Source organism: Dipodomys merriami, unplaced genomic scaffold, assembly GCF_024711535.1.
Source record: "Dipodomys merriami isolate MVZ:Mamm:240054 unplaced genomic scaffold, mDipMer1.0.p SCAF_5, whole genome shotgun sequence".
NCBI lineage: Eukaryota > Metazoa > Chordata > Mammalia > Rodentia > Heteromyidae > Dipodomys > Dipodomys merriami.
In genome coordinates this window covers 18,344,029-18,361,824 of record NW_027206068.1, presented here as the reverse complement: position 1 = coordinate 18,361,824, position 17,796 = coordinate 18,344,029, and the positions used below count along the sequence as shown (strand labels likewise).

Sequence of the window (17,796 nt, the reverse complement as noted above, 5' to 3'; positions counted from 1 at the left end):
GACTCTAGAAAACACATTTTTTTGTGTGTGTCTGAACAAGGGGACTAAGGACAATCTGCACAGGGAATGATCCTAGCAGAATTGACCCTGGCCACCCCTTTTACACTCCAGTTACCGCCATTGCTTCTCAATCTGGATTCCTAAGGAAATACATAAAACAGGTACCTTTCTCATCACATTTCATTGAGGGTTTTTATTTATTTATTTGGGCCCCTTTTCATTGTAGACTATAAATTAACTGGGTTGAATTTATTTCTGGTCCTCACGATATAGCAGTTTTGTAAATTTAGTGTATCAGTCAGTACCTGCTGAGATGAAATCTCTTGTTATTTTAGGTGAATTTATTTCTCTACTTGTCTAATCCTTCCTGGCAATGTGAGGTGATGTGGCATGAAGCACATTCAGCCATAACCAGGGGCAAAAAGTTGTGAAATGTTTTGAATTCAAGCTTCTTGATTTTCTGAGTGCTGTCAAGTAAGAAAAAAAAAAATTTTTATGGCACATGTGTGAAGTTTTTTGCACTGAAGTCCCTGGTCTCTAGTTCCCTGCTTTAAGAAAGCATTTATTAAATAGTTGTACAAAGGTAAAGTTCATCTTTGAAGTTTCAAGGTACTATTTTTCTTAACTTTGACTTACATTTGGTACATTTCTTGACTAGATACTTGATGAAGTTAAGAATTTTAAAAACAGTTTTATACATGGTTGTATTTTCAAAAGGTCTTTTAACAGAGATAACATTCTGAATATTTCAGAAGAGAATGATATGACATTTGAGATTCACTGTAATATAATTCTGTGACATTACGGGACAGAGACTTGAGTAAGAATATAAATGAGACAAATTGAGTAGGTTGTTAGTGGTTGAAATCAAATGATAGCTTCATTATACTATTCTATTTGGGGATATGTTCAAAATTTTTCCATATGTTTGAACTTTTCCATAAGGAGGTTTTTAAAAGGAGAATTTGGAAGTACTACAGCCCCTAAAAAAAGTTGTTGTTCTGTGTGTTTTATATAACTACAAAAGAAATATGAATAGACATATTCTTTCTTTTCACTTGGGGTTTAGCTCATACCATTATTCAGTTTATCAGCAACACAGTTATGCCTATATCTACAAAAGATTATCTTATGAATGGTGCATTCCCATAAACATCACCTATTAACTTCTCAACACAACGAAAAGGTAGGTGACATTACCCAGTTTCACAGGTTTATGACTTCTTGGCAATTCCATCTCCAACTTTTTTTTGGAAACTTCTAAGTAAGTTTGTAGATAAGTCTGAAAGATAACACTCAATGTGTCTCAGTTTAGCTGAGACAGTCAAGATGTGAATACTGGGCAGATACTGATTTTCCTATCACTTTGCCTCATCAACAACTCAGAAGGCATTATCAAAAAAGGAGTACAGATCTATTGTGAGCAAAATCAGCATTGTTAGCATAAGAACATTAACATAGGAAAATCAGGACCACAGTTGGGACAGTCTTCCTGTTAGGTTTTTGCAGGTAGAAAGGGGGCTTATTTAGATACCTTCTTTCTTGATGTTTAAATTTCTTTTGAAAGCTGGAAGTATGACTTAGTGGTAGAATGCTTACCTATAATGCTTGTAGCTTGGGTGGGTTCTCTAGCACCACTTCAAATAATTATTTCATATTTTAGATAGTTTCACTATTATTTTTCACATGTCTTTGTGTGAAGAGTTCTCAGAGGACATTATTAAGATAAAAAGCTACCTCTGTAAGCAGGTCTTTCACAAGAACACTCATTCTCAGGCCTCCCTGCTTTCCCCATATTGAGGCTACAGACCTCTTCAGCAAGATCTTGTGGGCAGTTAGGTGGCTTGTTCTAAATTTGGCATGTGTTGAGTGAAGAGTGCCAGGAATGCTCAGATAGTCATGTTTGTAAGCTATCTGCTTTGAAAGAAAAATAGATTAAGATAGCTCACTGAACCATCCTTTTTCCAATGCCAGAGATAAAGTTCTCATGTTCTTTCTTGATTTTTATTTAACGTTAGATGTTTCCTTATTTTTTTAACATAAAAAAAGAAAAATGTTATGATGATATAAATAAGGAAGAGGAAGGCCCCTTGTTGTTGTTGGTGGTGGTGGTGGTGGTGGTCAATCATGGGCCTTAAACTCAGGGCCTAGGCTCTATTCCGTCACCTCTTGTTCCAGGCTAGCATTATACCACTTCGAACCACAACACCACTTCTGGTTTTCCTGGTGGTCAATTGGAGATAAGAGAATCTCATGGGGACTTTACTGCTCTGACTGGCTTTGAACTGCAGTCATCAGGTCTCAGCCTCATGAGTAGCTAGGATTGATTACAGGTGTGAGCCACCAGTGCCCTGTCAGGATGGTCACTTTTTAAAAAATAATCATTAGATATACTGTTAATTTTCAGCACACCTCCATGGTAAGGGCTATAGATGCTCTTAACAGTAAGCCAGTGTGGAGTGTCCAGTTTTATGATGCTGTTCTATAGTCATCCTTTCCTTTTTGTATATTTATATGAAGGGCTTTGACGCTTTTCAGGCTCATCTGTAGATTTTCCTTGATTTATGATCCTTTCTAAGAAGAAGTGGGGAGGGGCATGAATGTTTGTCTTTGGGTACAAGGTAAAAGAATAGGTCAATTATAAACAGGAAAGGGGCCCCAAGGAGACAGGCAGAGGAAACTGCTGGCTAGAGGGAAAGGATGTGGCGCTGGTGTTGGAGAATGTGAAGATTGTATTTTTTGTTCACGTTGAGCCTATGCAGGAAACAATTTAAAAACGGATCCAGTAGTGTTACAGCAATCATGGTGCCATAATTTCCTAATATTTGTATGCCCCTAGGAGACAGTATTTTAATTAAATCCTCCCGCTAAAGATAAGAGGCTGCTTTCCTTAATAGAGCTTTATGGAGAGCTCTTTGGTATTTTGGAGGCAACATATGCTAATTCAATTCATCTAAGTGCTGAACTAGACTTTGAATTAATATTTATGCTCTACTCTATCTAATTCCAAACTATAAAAATCTGTGAGGCAAATAATGAAAAAGCTGCCTTCAGGAATTATATAAATAACTTTCCAAGACAGTGAAACAACTTGGGCTCTTTCAAAGAGCACTGAGTCCAGATGGTTCTTGCCCTGTCTTCCATTCTATATAATTTCCTAATAGGGATCTTTCTGCTTGCATCTCCACTGTATCACCAGTTCTAAAACCAAGTACATTGCTTCAAACATGCTTTGACCTCGCCAGGCTTTATCTGAGGTGGAGATTTGAAAGCCAGGATGCAGAAACAAGTTTCAAAACTCTCCATTCTTTATGGGTGTCATTTTTAATTACAAAAAAAATCATATGGTTATTAAAGCATTAACAAACACAATCGTAACTCCAATGTATGATAGGATGTATTCTGACATATTAGAAATCGCTCGTTTATATCTTCTTGTTGCCTTTGGGGGGAGGGGGGAGTCCCTGCTTGGGACAATATTTCACCTTCTAGGAAGTAAGTACCACTGGACACCAGTGACTTACACCCTGCAATCCTAGCTAATCACGTGTCTGAGGTCTGAGAATCACAGTTTGAACCCAGCCTGGGCAGAAAGTCTGTGAGACTCTTTGCACCAATTAGTCACCAAAAAAGCCATAAGTGGAGCTGTAACTAAAGTAGTATAGGAGAGAAAAGAAACAGAGAGCAAGCACAATGAAATTCATCTGATTCACTTTCCATTGTTCCACAGATCAGGTATATTTCACAAATGATTCCCTATTTATTCGAATTATGCTAAAAAATGTGATTGAACAAGTTTGTAGTACTGCACTAGTCTTATCCCCACCCCACACCTTTAAATTGAATTTATAGAATCTATTCCTATGGTTTCAGAGAAAGTAGTCTCTCATATTATTCATGGGTATGCCCCAATTAGTATCAGGTCCTGTTCTTATTATGTAACGTGTGTGTGTGTGTGTGCGTGTGCGTGTGCGTGTGCGTGTGCGTGTGTGTGTGTGTGTGTGTGTGTGTGTCTTTTCAAATACAGTTTCCTCTGCTAGACAGGCTTGAGCAGGTCCCCTTCTGGGAGGATGGAACAGAATTTTATTGGTTGAGTGAACTAATAAGTGAGTAAATGTTTGGATTCATTCCTACCAGCATGATTGAGGTTTTTGAAAGTATTATCATGGTTGTTTGATTTAAATGCTTTTTAAATTATTTATTTGGTTGGTTTTTGGTGGTGATAACTCAAATCTGAGCTCAATCTTGTGCATGCTAGACAAGCACTTTACCACTTGAGCCACATCTCCTTGTCTTTTTTACGTTGGGTTATTTTTCAATTAGGGTCTCACTTTTTTCCTTGGACTAAACCATGTTTTTTCTACCTGTGCTGGGACCACAGGCTTAGGCCTCTGTACCTAGCTGATTGGTTGAGATGGAGTTTCCCCAGTTGTTTTTTTTACAGACCTGACCTTGCCTTGAACCCAGAAATTTCCCTGATCTTCACCATTAGAGGCATGATCCGCCAACATTACCATAGGTTTTGTTTTATTTTGTTTCTTCCATTAGTTACAGTGTAGGACTTTTTTTTTCCCAGAAGATTCCATTTTCCTCTCCTCTTTGGTTAAAACCTTTTACTACACTTTACTCTTAGTTTAATAGCTTATCTTTGGACTTCTCATTTGAACCAAGATAACCATGCTAATGTAATATTAGAACTGATAATACGATTGTATTGTAATTTTTTTGTATGTACATTCCCAAAGAATGGGTTTTCATTTTTAAAGAAACTATGCTCTCCACAAGTGTTTACTTTCACATTATTATAAATAATTGTCAAGCATTATCATTAATGAATACTAACTTACAAAATGAAATAAACCAGCATAATAAATGCAATAAACCCAGATTCTTGGAAGATATGAATCCTCAAGTCAGCACTTTGTAAAATATGTATTTACTCTATTGAGACTTCAGTTAAACAATATACATGTTTGAAATCTCTTTAAATGTTATTTTTATTGTCAAAGTGGTTTACAGAGGAGTTACAGTTACATAAGTAAGGTAGTGAGTACATTTCTTGTTGAAGTTGTTACTGCCTTCCTTATTTTTCCCCCTCTTTCCCTCCCACATTCCCTCCCCCCAAATTGTACAGATTATTTCCAACATAGTATCTTGTGAGTATCACTGTTGCATTGGTTCACCCTTTGTCCTTTGCCTCACCATTTTTTGTTGTTGTTGTTGGCCAGTCTTGGGGCTTGAGCTCAGGGCTTGGGCATTGTCCCTGAGCTTCTTTTTGCTCAAGGCTAGCACTCCTACCACTTGAGCCACAGTGCCACATCCAGTTTCTTTTCTGTTTATGTGGTACTGAGGAACCAAACCTAGGGTTTCATGCAGCTAGGCAAGCACTCTACTGCTAAGCCACATTCCCAACCCATGAAATCATTCTGAAAAATATTTATTACTTTTTGATGTCATAAATGAAAATCAGGCTTCTTGATTTACGGTCATCCATCTTTTTCCTTTTCCTTTTTTCTTTTTCTTTTTTTTTGGGGGGGTGGCTAGTCTTGGGGCTTGAACTCAGGGCCTGTGCACTGTCCCTGAGCTTCTTTTGCTCAAGGCTAGCGCTCTACCACTTGAGCCACAGTGCCACTTCCAGCCTTTTCTGTTTATGTGTTACTGGGGAATTGAACCTAGGGCTTCATGCATGCAAGACAAGCACTCCACCACTAAGCCACATTCTAGCCCTCATCCATCTTTTTTATTAAAAGTACTTAACTCAGCTTGGTTACTTATTCTTGCTTTTTTGTCCTTATTTTTTTTAATAAATACATAACAGAGCCAGGCACTGGTGGCTCATGTACAGGGTGTGGATAAACCAATAGTGTCTGGCTAACACTAGGATTCAGGTAGTGTAGGTGTGTGTATTGGGTTAAAAAGAACATCCTTTTTCTTAATATAGCAATAAGGGCATTTAAATGTGTTTCCCCCTTGTGTAAGGAAAAATAGAAAATATATTAACCAAGTTATTTATTACAACAAGGTTCATCGAGTTAATTTGTTTTTTCCTTGAGTGTAGCATCACATAGTTGGGTTATTTCTCACATTCCAGCTAAGCCAGTTCTGAGGGGCTTAGAGAGTTATAGAGTTTATAGTTTCCTGGGCTTTTTCTGCTTCCTAAATTATTACTCCTGCCAGACTTCATTCCCTAAAATGCCTTTGGCTTCCTGTGTTTGCCTTTGCTCCATGGCTTTATGTACATGTTTATTTTAATTTCTGAACAGTTTGAGAGTAGGGTGTATATACTGATCTCTTGTTTTAGTATATATTTCCTTAGAATAAGGTACTTATACAACCACAAAGCAACAATAATCAGTACATTTAATTTATAGACAGCATGGTTATATTAATTATGTCTTTTTTGGCCATCTTCTAATTTGAAACAGTTATGTAGTCATGGTTTTTTTAGAGCCATTGCCATTTTTGAAGATTACAGACAAATTGATTAGAAGAATGTTCCTATTTGGGCATTTGTGATTAGATTTAGGTCTTGCATTTTTGTCTATAATACCATGTGTACTCTGCTTTAGTATCATCTGCATCTCAGTGCAGATCCTTTGCAGATAGGACTCCATTGGCTCTTAATTAAGGCTTTATCTTGTCTCTCCAATGTATATCGTTTCCTTTTGTAACTTATATGAAGGTACTTTGAGGCTCTGTAAATATAATTAACATGCACTTGTGCCCTGTTCATGTTCCTCCAGATTTAGCATGAATCTAGTGTAATAATTGCAAAATGATGAGGTTTTTTTTTAATTCATTGTTACCTCTTTCTGTTTATTAGTTGGCTTTCTACTAAAAGAAAAGCTTTCCTGTTTTACTGCTCTTTGTGTACTGATTAAATTCCATTATACTTACCCTCTCTTCTAGAGATGACCAAAAAACTCAGACATTGCAATATGGCCCCTGAGAGCAAAATTATCAATTATCTCTGGGTAAAACTACTGTTCTCATGCAATGCCTTACCCATAAAAGACACTGTAAAATATACTTGATACATCAATAAATACATTTAAGCCACAGCTGGACATTTAATCCTTGAATATTTACTTGTTTCTTAGCATTATTTCCTTATTTTTTGAGTTTTACAATTTCAGTTATAACAATGTTAGACAAAGGTTCTGAGGATCTTATCTAGGGCCCAGGTTTTGGGGCAATTAAACATCAAAATTAACACATTTAGTTTGAGGAATGGATTGTCTAAATACCAAGGTTGCAGTGACGTTGGGTGGTGTTGTTTGGGTTTTGATGTTTATAAGTGTTGAGAAACACTTGTGTAAGTATAAGGCATCTAGGAGAGTGAATGGCTTGGTCCTTCTGGTAGGGATTCATTGACTGAAAGAGTAAAGAGAGTATGCTTACTACCCTAAGATTCTTTCAGGTAAGGAGGAGTTGATTGGTTAAGTGAAAGTTTAAACTAGGAACTGAGTTATAAGAAGTTTTTTGCATAATGGTTCATTGGAAGCAAGTAAGTGCCTCCCTGTAATAACCTTGTTTCTGTTTATGAAAATTGTACATCAATATTTTTTTTTTTTTGGCCAGATCTGGGATTTGAACTCCAGGCCTGAATGCTGTCCCTGACCTTTTGTGTGCTCAAAGCTAGCATTCCACCCCTTGAACCACAGCTCCACTTCGGGCTTTTTGTTTTGTTTTGTTTTGGTAGTTTAGTGGAAATCTTCAGATCTCAGCCTCCTATGTAGATCACTGATGTGTGAGCCACTTAAAAACGTGAAGGAGCTGTTGAGATGTTAATTGTATTTTTTTTTTTTTTTTTGGTTGGTCCTGGGGCCTAAACTCTGGGCCTAGGCACTGTCCCTCAGCTCTTCAGCTCAAGGCTAGTGCTCCACCACTTGAGTCACAGCGCCACTTCCTGCTTTTTCTGCTTAGGTAGTGCTGAGGAATCAAATCCAGGGCCTCATGCATGCAAGGCAAGCACTTCCCAGCCACCAATTGCATTTTTTTAAGTGAAACAAAAATCATTCAGAACTTAGATTTACTAGTAAATTTAAAGTAGGAAATGGAAATTTAAAATGGAAATACAAAAATGCAGACTTTGTCTTGATGTCTATGTTTTCTTAAGAGAGATTTAGTGTAATATAGTTTGTGTGGTTTTTTTTACTATGGTGTATATGTTTATAAACATGTTATCTGTAGCCAAATCAGAATTCTTTTTTTAAATTTAATTTATATTAGAACATAGCTCCCTTGGGCTTAGGTTTAGGTAATCCTTTCATTATAAGGTAAATGCTTACACCATTTAAAAGTCCACCATTAATGAATGTTCTTCACTGGAAAAAAAGTTGTGAATTTTGAGAATAACTTACTAATTTTCATACTTTTTGACTTTCATAATTTTCTTTTATATTAATAAGGATAAGAATAAAGGAGATGTGAATATGGCAGTATTGTACTAAAGAAGACATACTGAGTCTTTCTTAAAATGCTTTTTCTTTTATACCTAGACTTTCTGCCATCTTAAGTCTGAAATTTTGTGAGGACATTTGATAAAGGTTTTTGCAGAGGCTAGATGATTTTAATTATGAAGATGCTGTAACGTACAAAATAATAAGAGTATGAAGCAAGCTAATGCAACACCTTGTGCTGTGATATTTTAGGCACGTATTTAATTGATTGCTCTAGAGTGTTAATAATTTAAACCTTTACAGCTAATATCATTGTTTTTATTTCATTTGAGAGAACTTGTCTCCCAGAGGTGCCCTGGATCTGACATGTTCTGTAAAGGATTTCATGATGCTTATTCTGACAGTTTTAGCCTTAATGGAAAGGAGAATCACTTATAATTATGAGTAATTTTAAGTTCTTTGTGGGGTAAATTATCTCACTCATTTCAAGTATGGAATGAAGAGTTCTTGAAACTTGCTGCTAAAAACAAATGACTTTGAGGGATGGCTCATATTTGCTGAACTTCTGTGTTGGTAAAACATGTTCTACTTTGGAGATAATGAAAAAAAATCCTATTTAGGTATATTTTTGCCTGGAAGTAAAAAAAAAAAAACTGGTCTTGGGGCTTGACCTCAGGGGTCTGGGCAATGTCCCTGAGCATTTTTGCTCAAGACTAATGCTCTGCCACTTGAGTCACAGTTTCACTTCTGGCTTTTTGATAGTTAATTGGAGATAGGAGTCTTTGAACCAGAATCCTCAGATCACTGCCTCATGAGGAGCTAGGATTACAGGTATGAGCCACTGGCACCCAGCTTATTTTTTGCATTTTTAAATAAGGATAGCATTGCCCAACATGGTAGCCATTGAGTCACCTTGAAATAAAATTAAACATTTAGTTCTTCCGTCATGTTAGCCACAATTCAAGGGCTTGGTGGCCAAATGTATTTATAGCTACCATATTATATAGTTTAGGTAAAGAACAGTTTCAGATCTGTTAGATATATTGTTCTAGAATGGGGATTAACAAAATGATCTCAGTAGACCAATCTGGTCTAGTGCTTGTTTTGTTAATAAATCTTCATTGGAATATAATCTTCATCATTTTATTTGCATATTGTGTGTGAAAGCTTCTAACAATTTTGTGGTCCTTGCCATAGATGATTATGTTCCTAACGTTGTGGTTGTTTGAGTAGAATTATTATTTGTATATAGCTTATGTTGGTAGTACAGTATACGCATACTCTAAAGCAAATTGTCATAGTTCAAAAACCAGCTAAACCAGAAAAGTTAAAAAGTATTGTAAGATGGAGCCTCTGAATCACTTCATTATAGAGACAACAGGAAGATTAAATCTTTCTCTGGTAGATTCTTTCACTGAAGAGTCACCATGCTCACATCACACTACTTTGGTGTCTGGGGCAGCTAACAGTATTAGTGCCAAGAGACCAAGCCATACATTTGGCCCAGTGTCATATGTGGGCCAGAGGTCCTTGGTCCTTAAGGGAGATAGAACCTGCATTGGACTCTAGACTAGTTGAGAGTGGAATGGAATTTGGTGGAGTGATATGTACTCAAAGAACATATCACGAAAGTACTTAATTCATTAATAAGTAGTTTCCCTGTGTGTGTGTGTGTGTGTGTGTGTGTGTGTGTGTTATGAAGGTTTGAACTTTAGGATTAACATTTTTCCAATAAATCTAGTTTTTTGCTTGTTTGTTGATTATTTCCTTTTTCTTTTTTATCCTTTGGTGCTGGTCCTGGGGCTTTTTTGCTCAAGGCTAGTGCTCTAGACCACTAGAACCAGCTCAACTTCCAGCATTTTTGGTAATTATTTGGAGATAAGAGTCCTATGACTTTTCTGCCTGGCCTCGTTTCCACTCATTATCCTCAGATCTCAGCCTGCTGAGCAGCAGGGATTACAGGTGCCCAGCTATTTACTTTTAAGGCAGGGTCTCACTATGTAGCTCAGCCTGGCCTATAAGTCTTGGTCCTTCTGCCACAATTCAGCCTCCTTAGCGCTGGGATTGCAGATGTATCCACCATACTCAGCTTCATATAAATTTTAATAATGTTCCAAACCATGGAGCTGTTAGATTTTGGTGGGTGAGGAGATTATATAGTCTACATGTGTTTAGTTTACAGGGCTTTGATTTTGGTTTGTTTTGCATTGCTTTTTAAAATGCAATCTTATTATTAGAGTGTTATACAGAAGGGTTGCCATTCCATAACTCAGGTAATGAATGAGTGCAATTTTTACTTTGCTTTTTTTAATGGATGCCAAACATGATACATCAATTATACCCCCAGAGGAATTTATCTCTAAGGATTTAACTCTGCTATTTATAACATGCGTGTCTTAGTTTATTTTAAATTTTAGTGCAATGTAATAAGTTTTTGACAGTGGCCTAATAAAATTGTCTTGATTAGTGTTTGTTATTTTACCAGGCTTTATCTAGCTCTGTTTTTGTTTTTTTATTTTAAATTCAGATTGTCCTGGCTTGCTTCTCTTGGGCCAGGGCTTTTTATAATGGTTTGTAAGGACCTTATAAAGGCTGACCCTTGCTGGAACAGATTACCGTGTAGTGTGGAGAGCTAAATTTAGAAGGAAGCTGTTCCCCTGCCCCAAATAGTAACAGTTAAACCATAGGTGCTCTTGGCGAATAGATTATCTTCATTTAGTCTTTGTGTGATACGTTTTTTGTTTGCATTTCAAATTTTGATGGTGTTTGTGTCAAATCTTTGCATGTGTACTGACGTATATATATTTTTATTATGCTATTTTCTACATAGAATATTGTGAGAATATGAAAATTAAGCCCCCTATAATTGGGCTATGAAGAAAAAGTTGCTTTTCCACCTGAAGAACTATAAAAACTAAAGGTTCTCTCCAATAATGTGGTGACATTTCTGTGTTAAAAAAAGAGAGAAAGAAACAAGGCAGAAAGGTAGAATTAATCAGGAAATTCTGAGTTTATATTCTAGATCAAATGTAAAAGTTTTAAAGAAATCTCACACTTGAATTCTGTGTTTTTTTTAATTTTTTATTATAAAGATGATTACAGAAGAGTTGAATTCTTTTTTAATTAATTACAAAATAAAATTAGCTTTTGCAAAGAGTAACTGCCCGTTTGCCTACAGAAGACATTTCTGGCTGTTTGGGCTCTGTTTTTATAAAAATAAGAATTCATTTTTGCGGTGTGGAAACAGAGTGGATAAACACATATATAAGGCATCACTTTTATACCAAGTAAATGTATTTTGGGTTTGGGTATGTATATGTGTGTGCTAGGCCTGAGGCTTGAACTTCAGAGCCTTTTTTTTTTTTTTTTTTTTTTTTTTTTTTTTTTTTGCTCAAGGGTAGCACTCTATCATTTTTAGCCACAATTCCACTTCTGGCTTTTTTTTTTTTTTTTTTTTTTTTAATTGGTCTTGGGGCCTAAACTCTGGGCCTGGGCACTGCCCCTCAGCTCTTCAGCTCAAGGCTAGCACCCTACCACAGCGCTACTTCTGGCTTTTTTCTGCTTATGTGGTGCTGAGGAATCAAACCCAGGGCCTCACGCATGCAAGGCAAGCACCCTACCACTGAGCCACCTTCCCAGCCCCCACTTCTGCCTTTTTTGAGAGTTAATTCAAGATAAGAGTCTCATGGACTTTCCTCTCCCAGCTGGGTTCAGACCCTCTGCTTCCTCCTAAGTAGCTACAATTGCAGGCATGAGCCACTGGTGCCTGGCTCACTTTTGTACTGAGTAAATGTTTACTGATCCATAGTGACTGAAAATGGCAGCAGGAAAATTTCTCAATAAGTTTTGCAATGTCTGTGTGTGTGCTGCAGATGTATGCAGCCATCACTGTTCAGGTCTTGAATTCTGCCCTTTGCACTGACACCTTATGTTTTCAGGGTGTTGAATTATGACTTTGGTATCTCAAATCAAAATAGTAAACTCATATTAACTTTCACGTTTGCCACTCTATTTGTGATTGCCTTCCATGTTTTTAAGAAATGATTAATTTTCCAATAAAAGAGAGTGTTGTTTTGTTTAGATGTTGCTAAGGAAGAGCCCAGGGCTGTGAACGTGCAAACCAAGTAATTTATTTGAATACAGAAAATTTTCTTGATGGTTTGGTCTTCATAATTTAACCAACTTAAATGTTTTCAGTTTAAAATTGTTATACCAACAAGCTTATTGTTAAAAGGCACACGTTTTATCAATGTTTTAATTCTTCTGAAATTTCTTTGCATAATAAAGCATAGTGTATGTGTCCCCAGACTTTGCCAAAACTGTATCTTACACTCTTATTACACAAGTTGTTTTTGTCCTACTAATAGTGTGCCTTATATAACCTTTTATGTCAGTACATAATTATTAGGAATTGAATGAATTAGTCATTCATTAAATACTTAACCTTTCCTTAGATTTCAGATGTTAACATACATAATTGAGTAAAACCTGCCAAGTTCCTACTCATTAAGGTTTAGACTAGTAGAAGAACTAGACAAATGGAAAAATAATAAAATGACCCTCAGTGCTAAAGGCTATGAAGAAAGGCTAGCTGTAGTGACAGATGCCGGTACTATTGGCATAGTCAGGGGGCCTCTCTGCAGTGGAGGTGTTTGAATGCAGACAGTCATGTTTACAGCTGGGGAAAATCCACCCTGGAAGAGAGATCGGTACAGAACCTCAGAAACTGTAGCTTCCCTGGTCTGTTAGACAAGACCAGTGTAGCTAGAACCCAGTAAATGATGAGAAGAGATTTGGATGTAATAGACACACCTAATCAGAGGTGGAATCCTGGGTGAAAAATGCAGTACAGATAGATCTAATTCTTCTATTAGGCTGTATTATAACTTAGCCCAATTCACTTATGGGTACTATGGATACTAGTCATAGGCTCCTTAAATCTAACCGCTGTCAAAGTTGATGTCTGTGATTGTTTTCTCTGTGTCATTTTCAATGCTGCTAGCTCCATATTTTAAATTTTAGCTGTGTACTGGTGGCTCACACCTATAATCTTAGCTACTCAGAAGGCTAAGATCTGGTAGAGTACTAGCCTTAGGTAGAGAATGTTAGCATCCAGACCCTGAGTTCAAACCCAAGACTGACTGACATTTTTTTTAAAAGTTTACTTATTTATTTCTGGTTACTTGTTATTCATGTATTCTTCTGGTACTAGGTGAGAATTGAACACAGACCATTGCACATGCTAGTCAAGTGCTCAATCACTTGAGCTACCAGCCCTGTTGCTTCTATTTGGGTTTTGTGTTAGGATCTCCCTAAGTTTGCCTAATGCTGACCTCACATCTGTAATGTATATTTTTGTTTTTTAGAAATTTTATGAATAAGCATCAGAAGCCAGTGCTAACAGGCCAGCGGTTCAAAACTCGGAAAAGGGGTAAGTTGTGGAAGGGGATATGTGGGGGGGGGGGGGTGTGGGTGTGCACGCACGCGATGCGTGCGCGCAGGAATATTGGGGTTTTTTGTTATCTTTTAAGTAGTTGTACAGAGAAATTTCAGTTCAGCATGTCAGTTTGTCATTATGTCATCAGCATGTCATCATGTCATCATCATGTTCAGCATGTCATCATGATCAATGCCACTCCTTTCATAATTCTCCCTGGCTCTTCCAACTCTACTCATCCACTCTTGTTTTCCTAATTTAAGATTCTGCTCAAAAGTTTAATACTGCAGTGGGAAAATTCTAATATTCCATCCTCATTAATCTTTTGTACTCTGTAGAACCTAGTTCTCCATGTCAGCAGTAGAGCTTCCAATTGCTCAGGTACTCGATGTCATTTTACCAGAGTTATGTTTCATGACCCCGGCCCCTAAGGTAAAAGTAATTAATAAAGTTTGCTGTTAAAAAGCATAGCTAGCCATAGGTGGCTCCACCTATAATCCTAGGTACTTGTGAGGCTGAGATCTAAGGATCATAGTCTTCCATGGCCCAGCAGGAAAGTTCATGAAATCTTTATTTCCAAATAACCACCAAAAAGCTGGAAGTAAGCTGGGCATTAGTGGCTCTTACTTTAGCTATCTTAGCTATTCAGGAGGCTGAGATCTGAGGAAAGATCCTAGTTCAAAGCCAGGTCAGGCAGGAAAGTCTGTGAAACTCTTTTTATGTCCAAGAAGCCACCCAAAAATCAGAAGTGGAGCTGTGACTCAAAGCAATAGAGTGCTAGCCTTCAACAAAAAAAGCTCAAAGACAGTGCCCAGGCCCTGAGTTCAAGTCCCAGGAACAGCACCAAAAAAAAAAAAAAAAACCTAGACTAGTTTTTAACGTCAGCATTTGCTTTTGATTTTTAAGAACATAGTGATGGCAGGGGTGACAATACTAAGAGCAGTACATTAGGGAGAATGATGGTGAAAAGTTTTCTTGTTTCGCTTTTCACTTCCCCAAAGTACTTTTTGCGTAGACCCAATTTGATAATAGCTGCAATCTCTTATCTTCTGTGTAAGGAAATATTTTAAACATGTGTTTAAGCATGTGTTAAGTCACTTTTGCAAAAACATACAGTTTTGCACAAACAAGTACGTTCTATCTTATATGGTCAGTTTTTCATAATTATGTTTTCTGGGATATAAAAATACTAGGGAAATAATTTCAAAGAGAAAACATGAGGCGAGTTTGTAAGATGATTGATGTTGAGACTAAACAGTGGCTGAGAAATAATTCAATCTATGAGTGCTATTTCATTAATCACCCCATTCTGTGCCGTTGGCAGTACCAGTACTGAGGCAGACTCAGCAGCCCATGTTTCATACCACTTGACATAGTAAGTCTAGTTCCATAGGAAGGCCCAACACAATTGATGCATTGGATCAGAAGTGCTTGTGAGTCACTAGCTAGCAGTAAGACTGAATGTTACTGTTTCCTCTCTGCTGAGAAAAGCTGCATGTACACAAAACATGAAGATACTGAAAGGTAACCAGACATAGTCAATCCATACAGGATTGGTGTGTATACTCTCTGTTTTTAAATCCCTAGCTACAATAAGGTAAACTGTAGCTGTGCCCTCTCTCTCCCTCCCAAATTGTGTCCTTGCTGCAGTTCCCCGTTGGATTCTGGAAACAGATGTTAAGGAGGTATGCTACCCAGCATGCATTATGCCAGTCACATGCACAAAGACACAGTTGAGTTATGAAGGAGTTATCAGAAATGAGCAACAGAGTTCCAAAGCCTTATCATAGGAAGATTTGGGGCAACCTACTAAAACAAACAGGCTGATCCCAGATCTGGTCTCTCCATCTTGATTCTCAACCAGTCTGGTGCTGATTCACTGTAACCAAGCCTCACAACCTTGTTTAACAGCAGGCATGATTCGACAACTGAACCGGCCCTTTCCATCAGCCTTTAGATTGGCATGAAAAGGCTTTTCTCTAATTATGAACAGATTTGCCTCTGATTTGATGGTCAAAATTATACCCCAAGAATACTTAGAGAGCACAAAGAAGAAGTAGTTTGCCAGTTGATCTGGGCTCATAAACCTCAGATCTACTGGGGGTTCAAGCAACACTTTTAAGCCATTTTGTACCTGACAAGGAAAAAAAAATTGTGTGAACTTCATATTCTGCTCTTCATTCTTGTGAATTTCCTCCTGAGTATTTTGCTTTGCCTTTTTTTTTTTTTTTTTGCCATTATAATGGGGTGGGTTTAAGTAAATGATTGGTTACAGGGGGTAGCTGGGCACCGGTGGCTCATGCCTATAGTCCTAGTTACTCAGGAGGCTGAGAGCTGAGTGATCAGTTTAAAGCCAGCCCCAACAAGAAAGTCTGTGAGACTCTTATCTCCAATAAACCACTCAGAAAACCGGAAGTAGCACTGTGGCTCAAGTGGTAGAGCTCTCCTCTTGAGCTGATGAGCTGAGGGACAGCGCCCAGGCCCAGAGTTCAAGCACCATGACCAACCAAAAAAAAACTGAAGGGGAGAACCTACTGATTATATCTAAAGGTCATTTGATTGGCTGTTTTCTGCAGATGTGTCTTCACCTCAATGTAAAAAGGGGGAGGGGAAAGGAGTGTTTCTTATTGTTTAATGTCAAAATGAAACATTGTGTTAGGACATATTCTACAGAACCCACCCAGACCCTCCTTTCCATTATGAGATAGTCACATCTTCCTCATCTTGTACACACTCCAAACTTTTCTAGTGTGACCTGTGGGAACCTACGTGTTTGAGGATTCCTCCACTTGGCCATTGCTTTGCTTTACTGAATAAAGTATTTAATAACTGAAATGGCTTCTGCAGTTTTTGTTTTAGAGAAATTGCACAAAACAGGAAAGAAAGGAAGGTGAGTAATAGCAGACACCCGAAGTGACCATTGTACTCAGGTTACCCTCTGAGATTTTAACTCTGTGCTTTTGGCTTTAAATTACTGTTATATTTCCAGGGCTGGGGTAGTGGAAGAGCAGTGGACTACCATTTGCATAAGACTCTCATTTAATCCTCAACACTGAAAAATACTTTTCACTAAGTGGCATTAGAAACTTATTCTGAAACATATTTATATACTGTATAGGAAAATATGAATCTATTTACTATGCCTTAGTGACCTTAGAGAAGATATACAGGTTAGGTTATTTATCACTTTATTAGTAGGTCAGACAAATGTTTTACTAACCAGTTACTGTAGTTCTGATAGTAAGAATGTAGGTCAGTAATGCACAAGCATAGTTGAATGTCAGGAACAGGCCAGTTTCTCCAGGTCAGTACAAGGGCTATTATGGCTAATGATTCAGTGTCACATTTGTGACTCACCAACACAGTATAAATTTGAGACCCTAATTATATTTCTCCTAATTCAAAGGAGTTTTGATTTGCCAAAATGAAACAAAGGAGGCATGGCATATTGTTTTAGGATGTTGTTAGCATTTCTGCTCTTTTACCCTTAAATGAAGAATATAAACTACAAGAATATATTCCTGTTTCATATGAAAAGGATATCTTTAATTGTCAAGCCGTAAGTGACCTATACCTCATTTGACCTGATGAATGCATCACTATTGTAATGTCCTTAGCCATGATGTGTTATCTTTCTGCTTTTGCTTTTCTTCTTTCCTGGCATTTCTCTTGGAAAATTATAATAGAAAATTGAAGCCCTCTTTTTTTTTCTCCCCACAATGACAAGTTTTTAAGTTGTCTCAAATTCAAAACAAAAAATCTTCTGTATGGATTCTTGGCACAGCTGAGACTTTCCTCATTTACCAATTCATAGTTCCCAGTGCTTCAGTTTGTAATTTTCATATCATCAGAATCTGATTTACCACCTGAGTCAATACACAAATATGTGGTAAATGTCATGGTGGAGATGGCCTCAACTAAAGCTAGTCACAGATTTGTGGTCTTTTCATATCCTGT

At 37.3% G+C, this 17,796-nt stretch overlaps 1 protein-coding gene across 1 annotated transcript in view; it reads left to right on the top strand.

Annotated features, from left to right (window-relative positions):
- Window positions 1–17,796, top strand: part of Bzw2 (basic leucine zipper and W2 domains 2) — a 54,004-nt gene that overhangs the window by 3,033 nt on the left and 33,175 nt on the right. Inside the window, exon 2 of the mRNA XM_069996147.1 lies at window positions 13,769–13,833. Coding sequence (XP_069852248.1) covers window positions 13,776–13,833 — 58 coding nt within the window. The 5' untranslated portion in view covers window positions 13,769–13,775. The remainder of the gene's footprint in view (window positions 1–13,768; window positions 13,834–17,796) is intronic.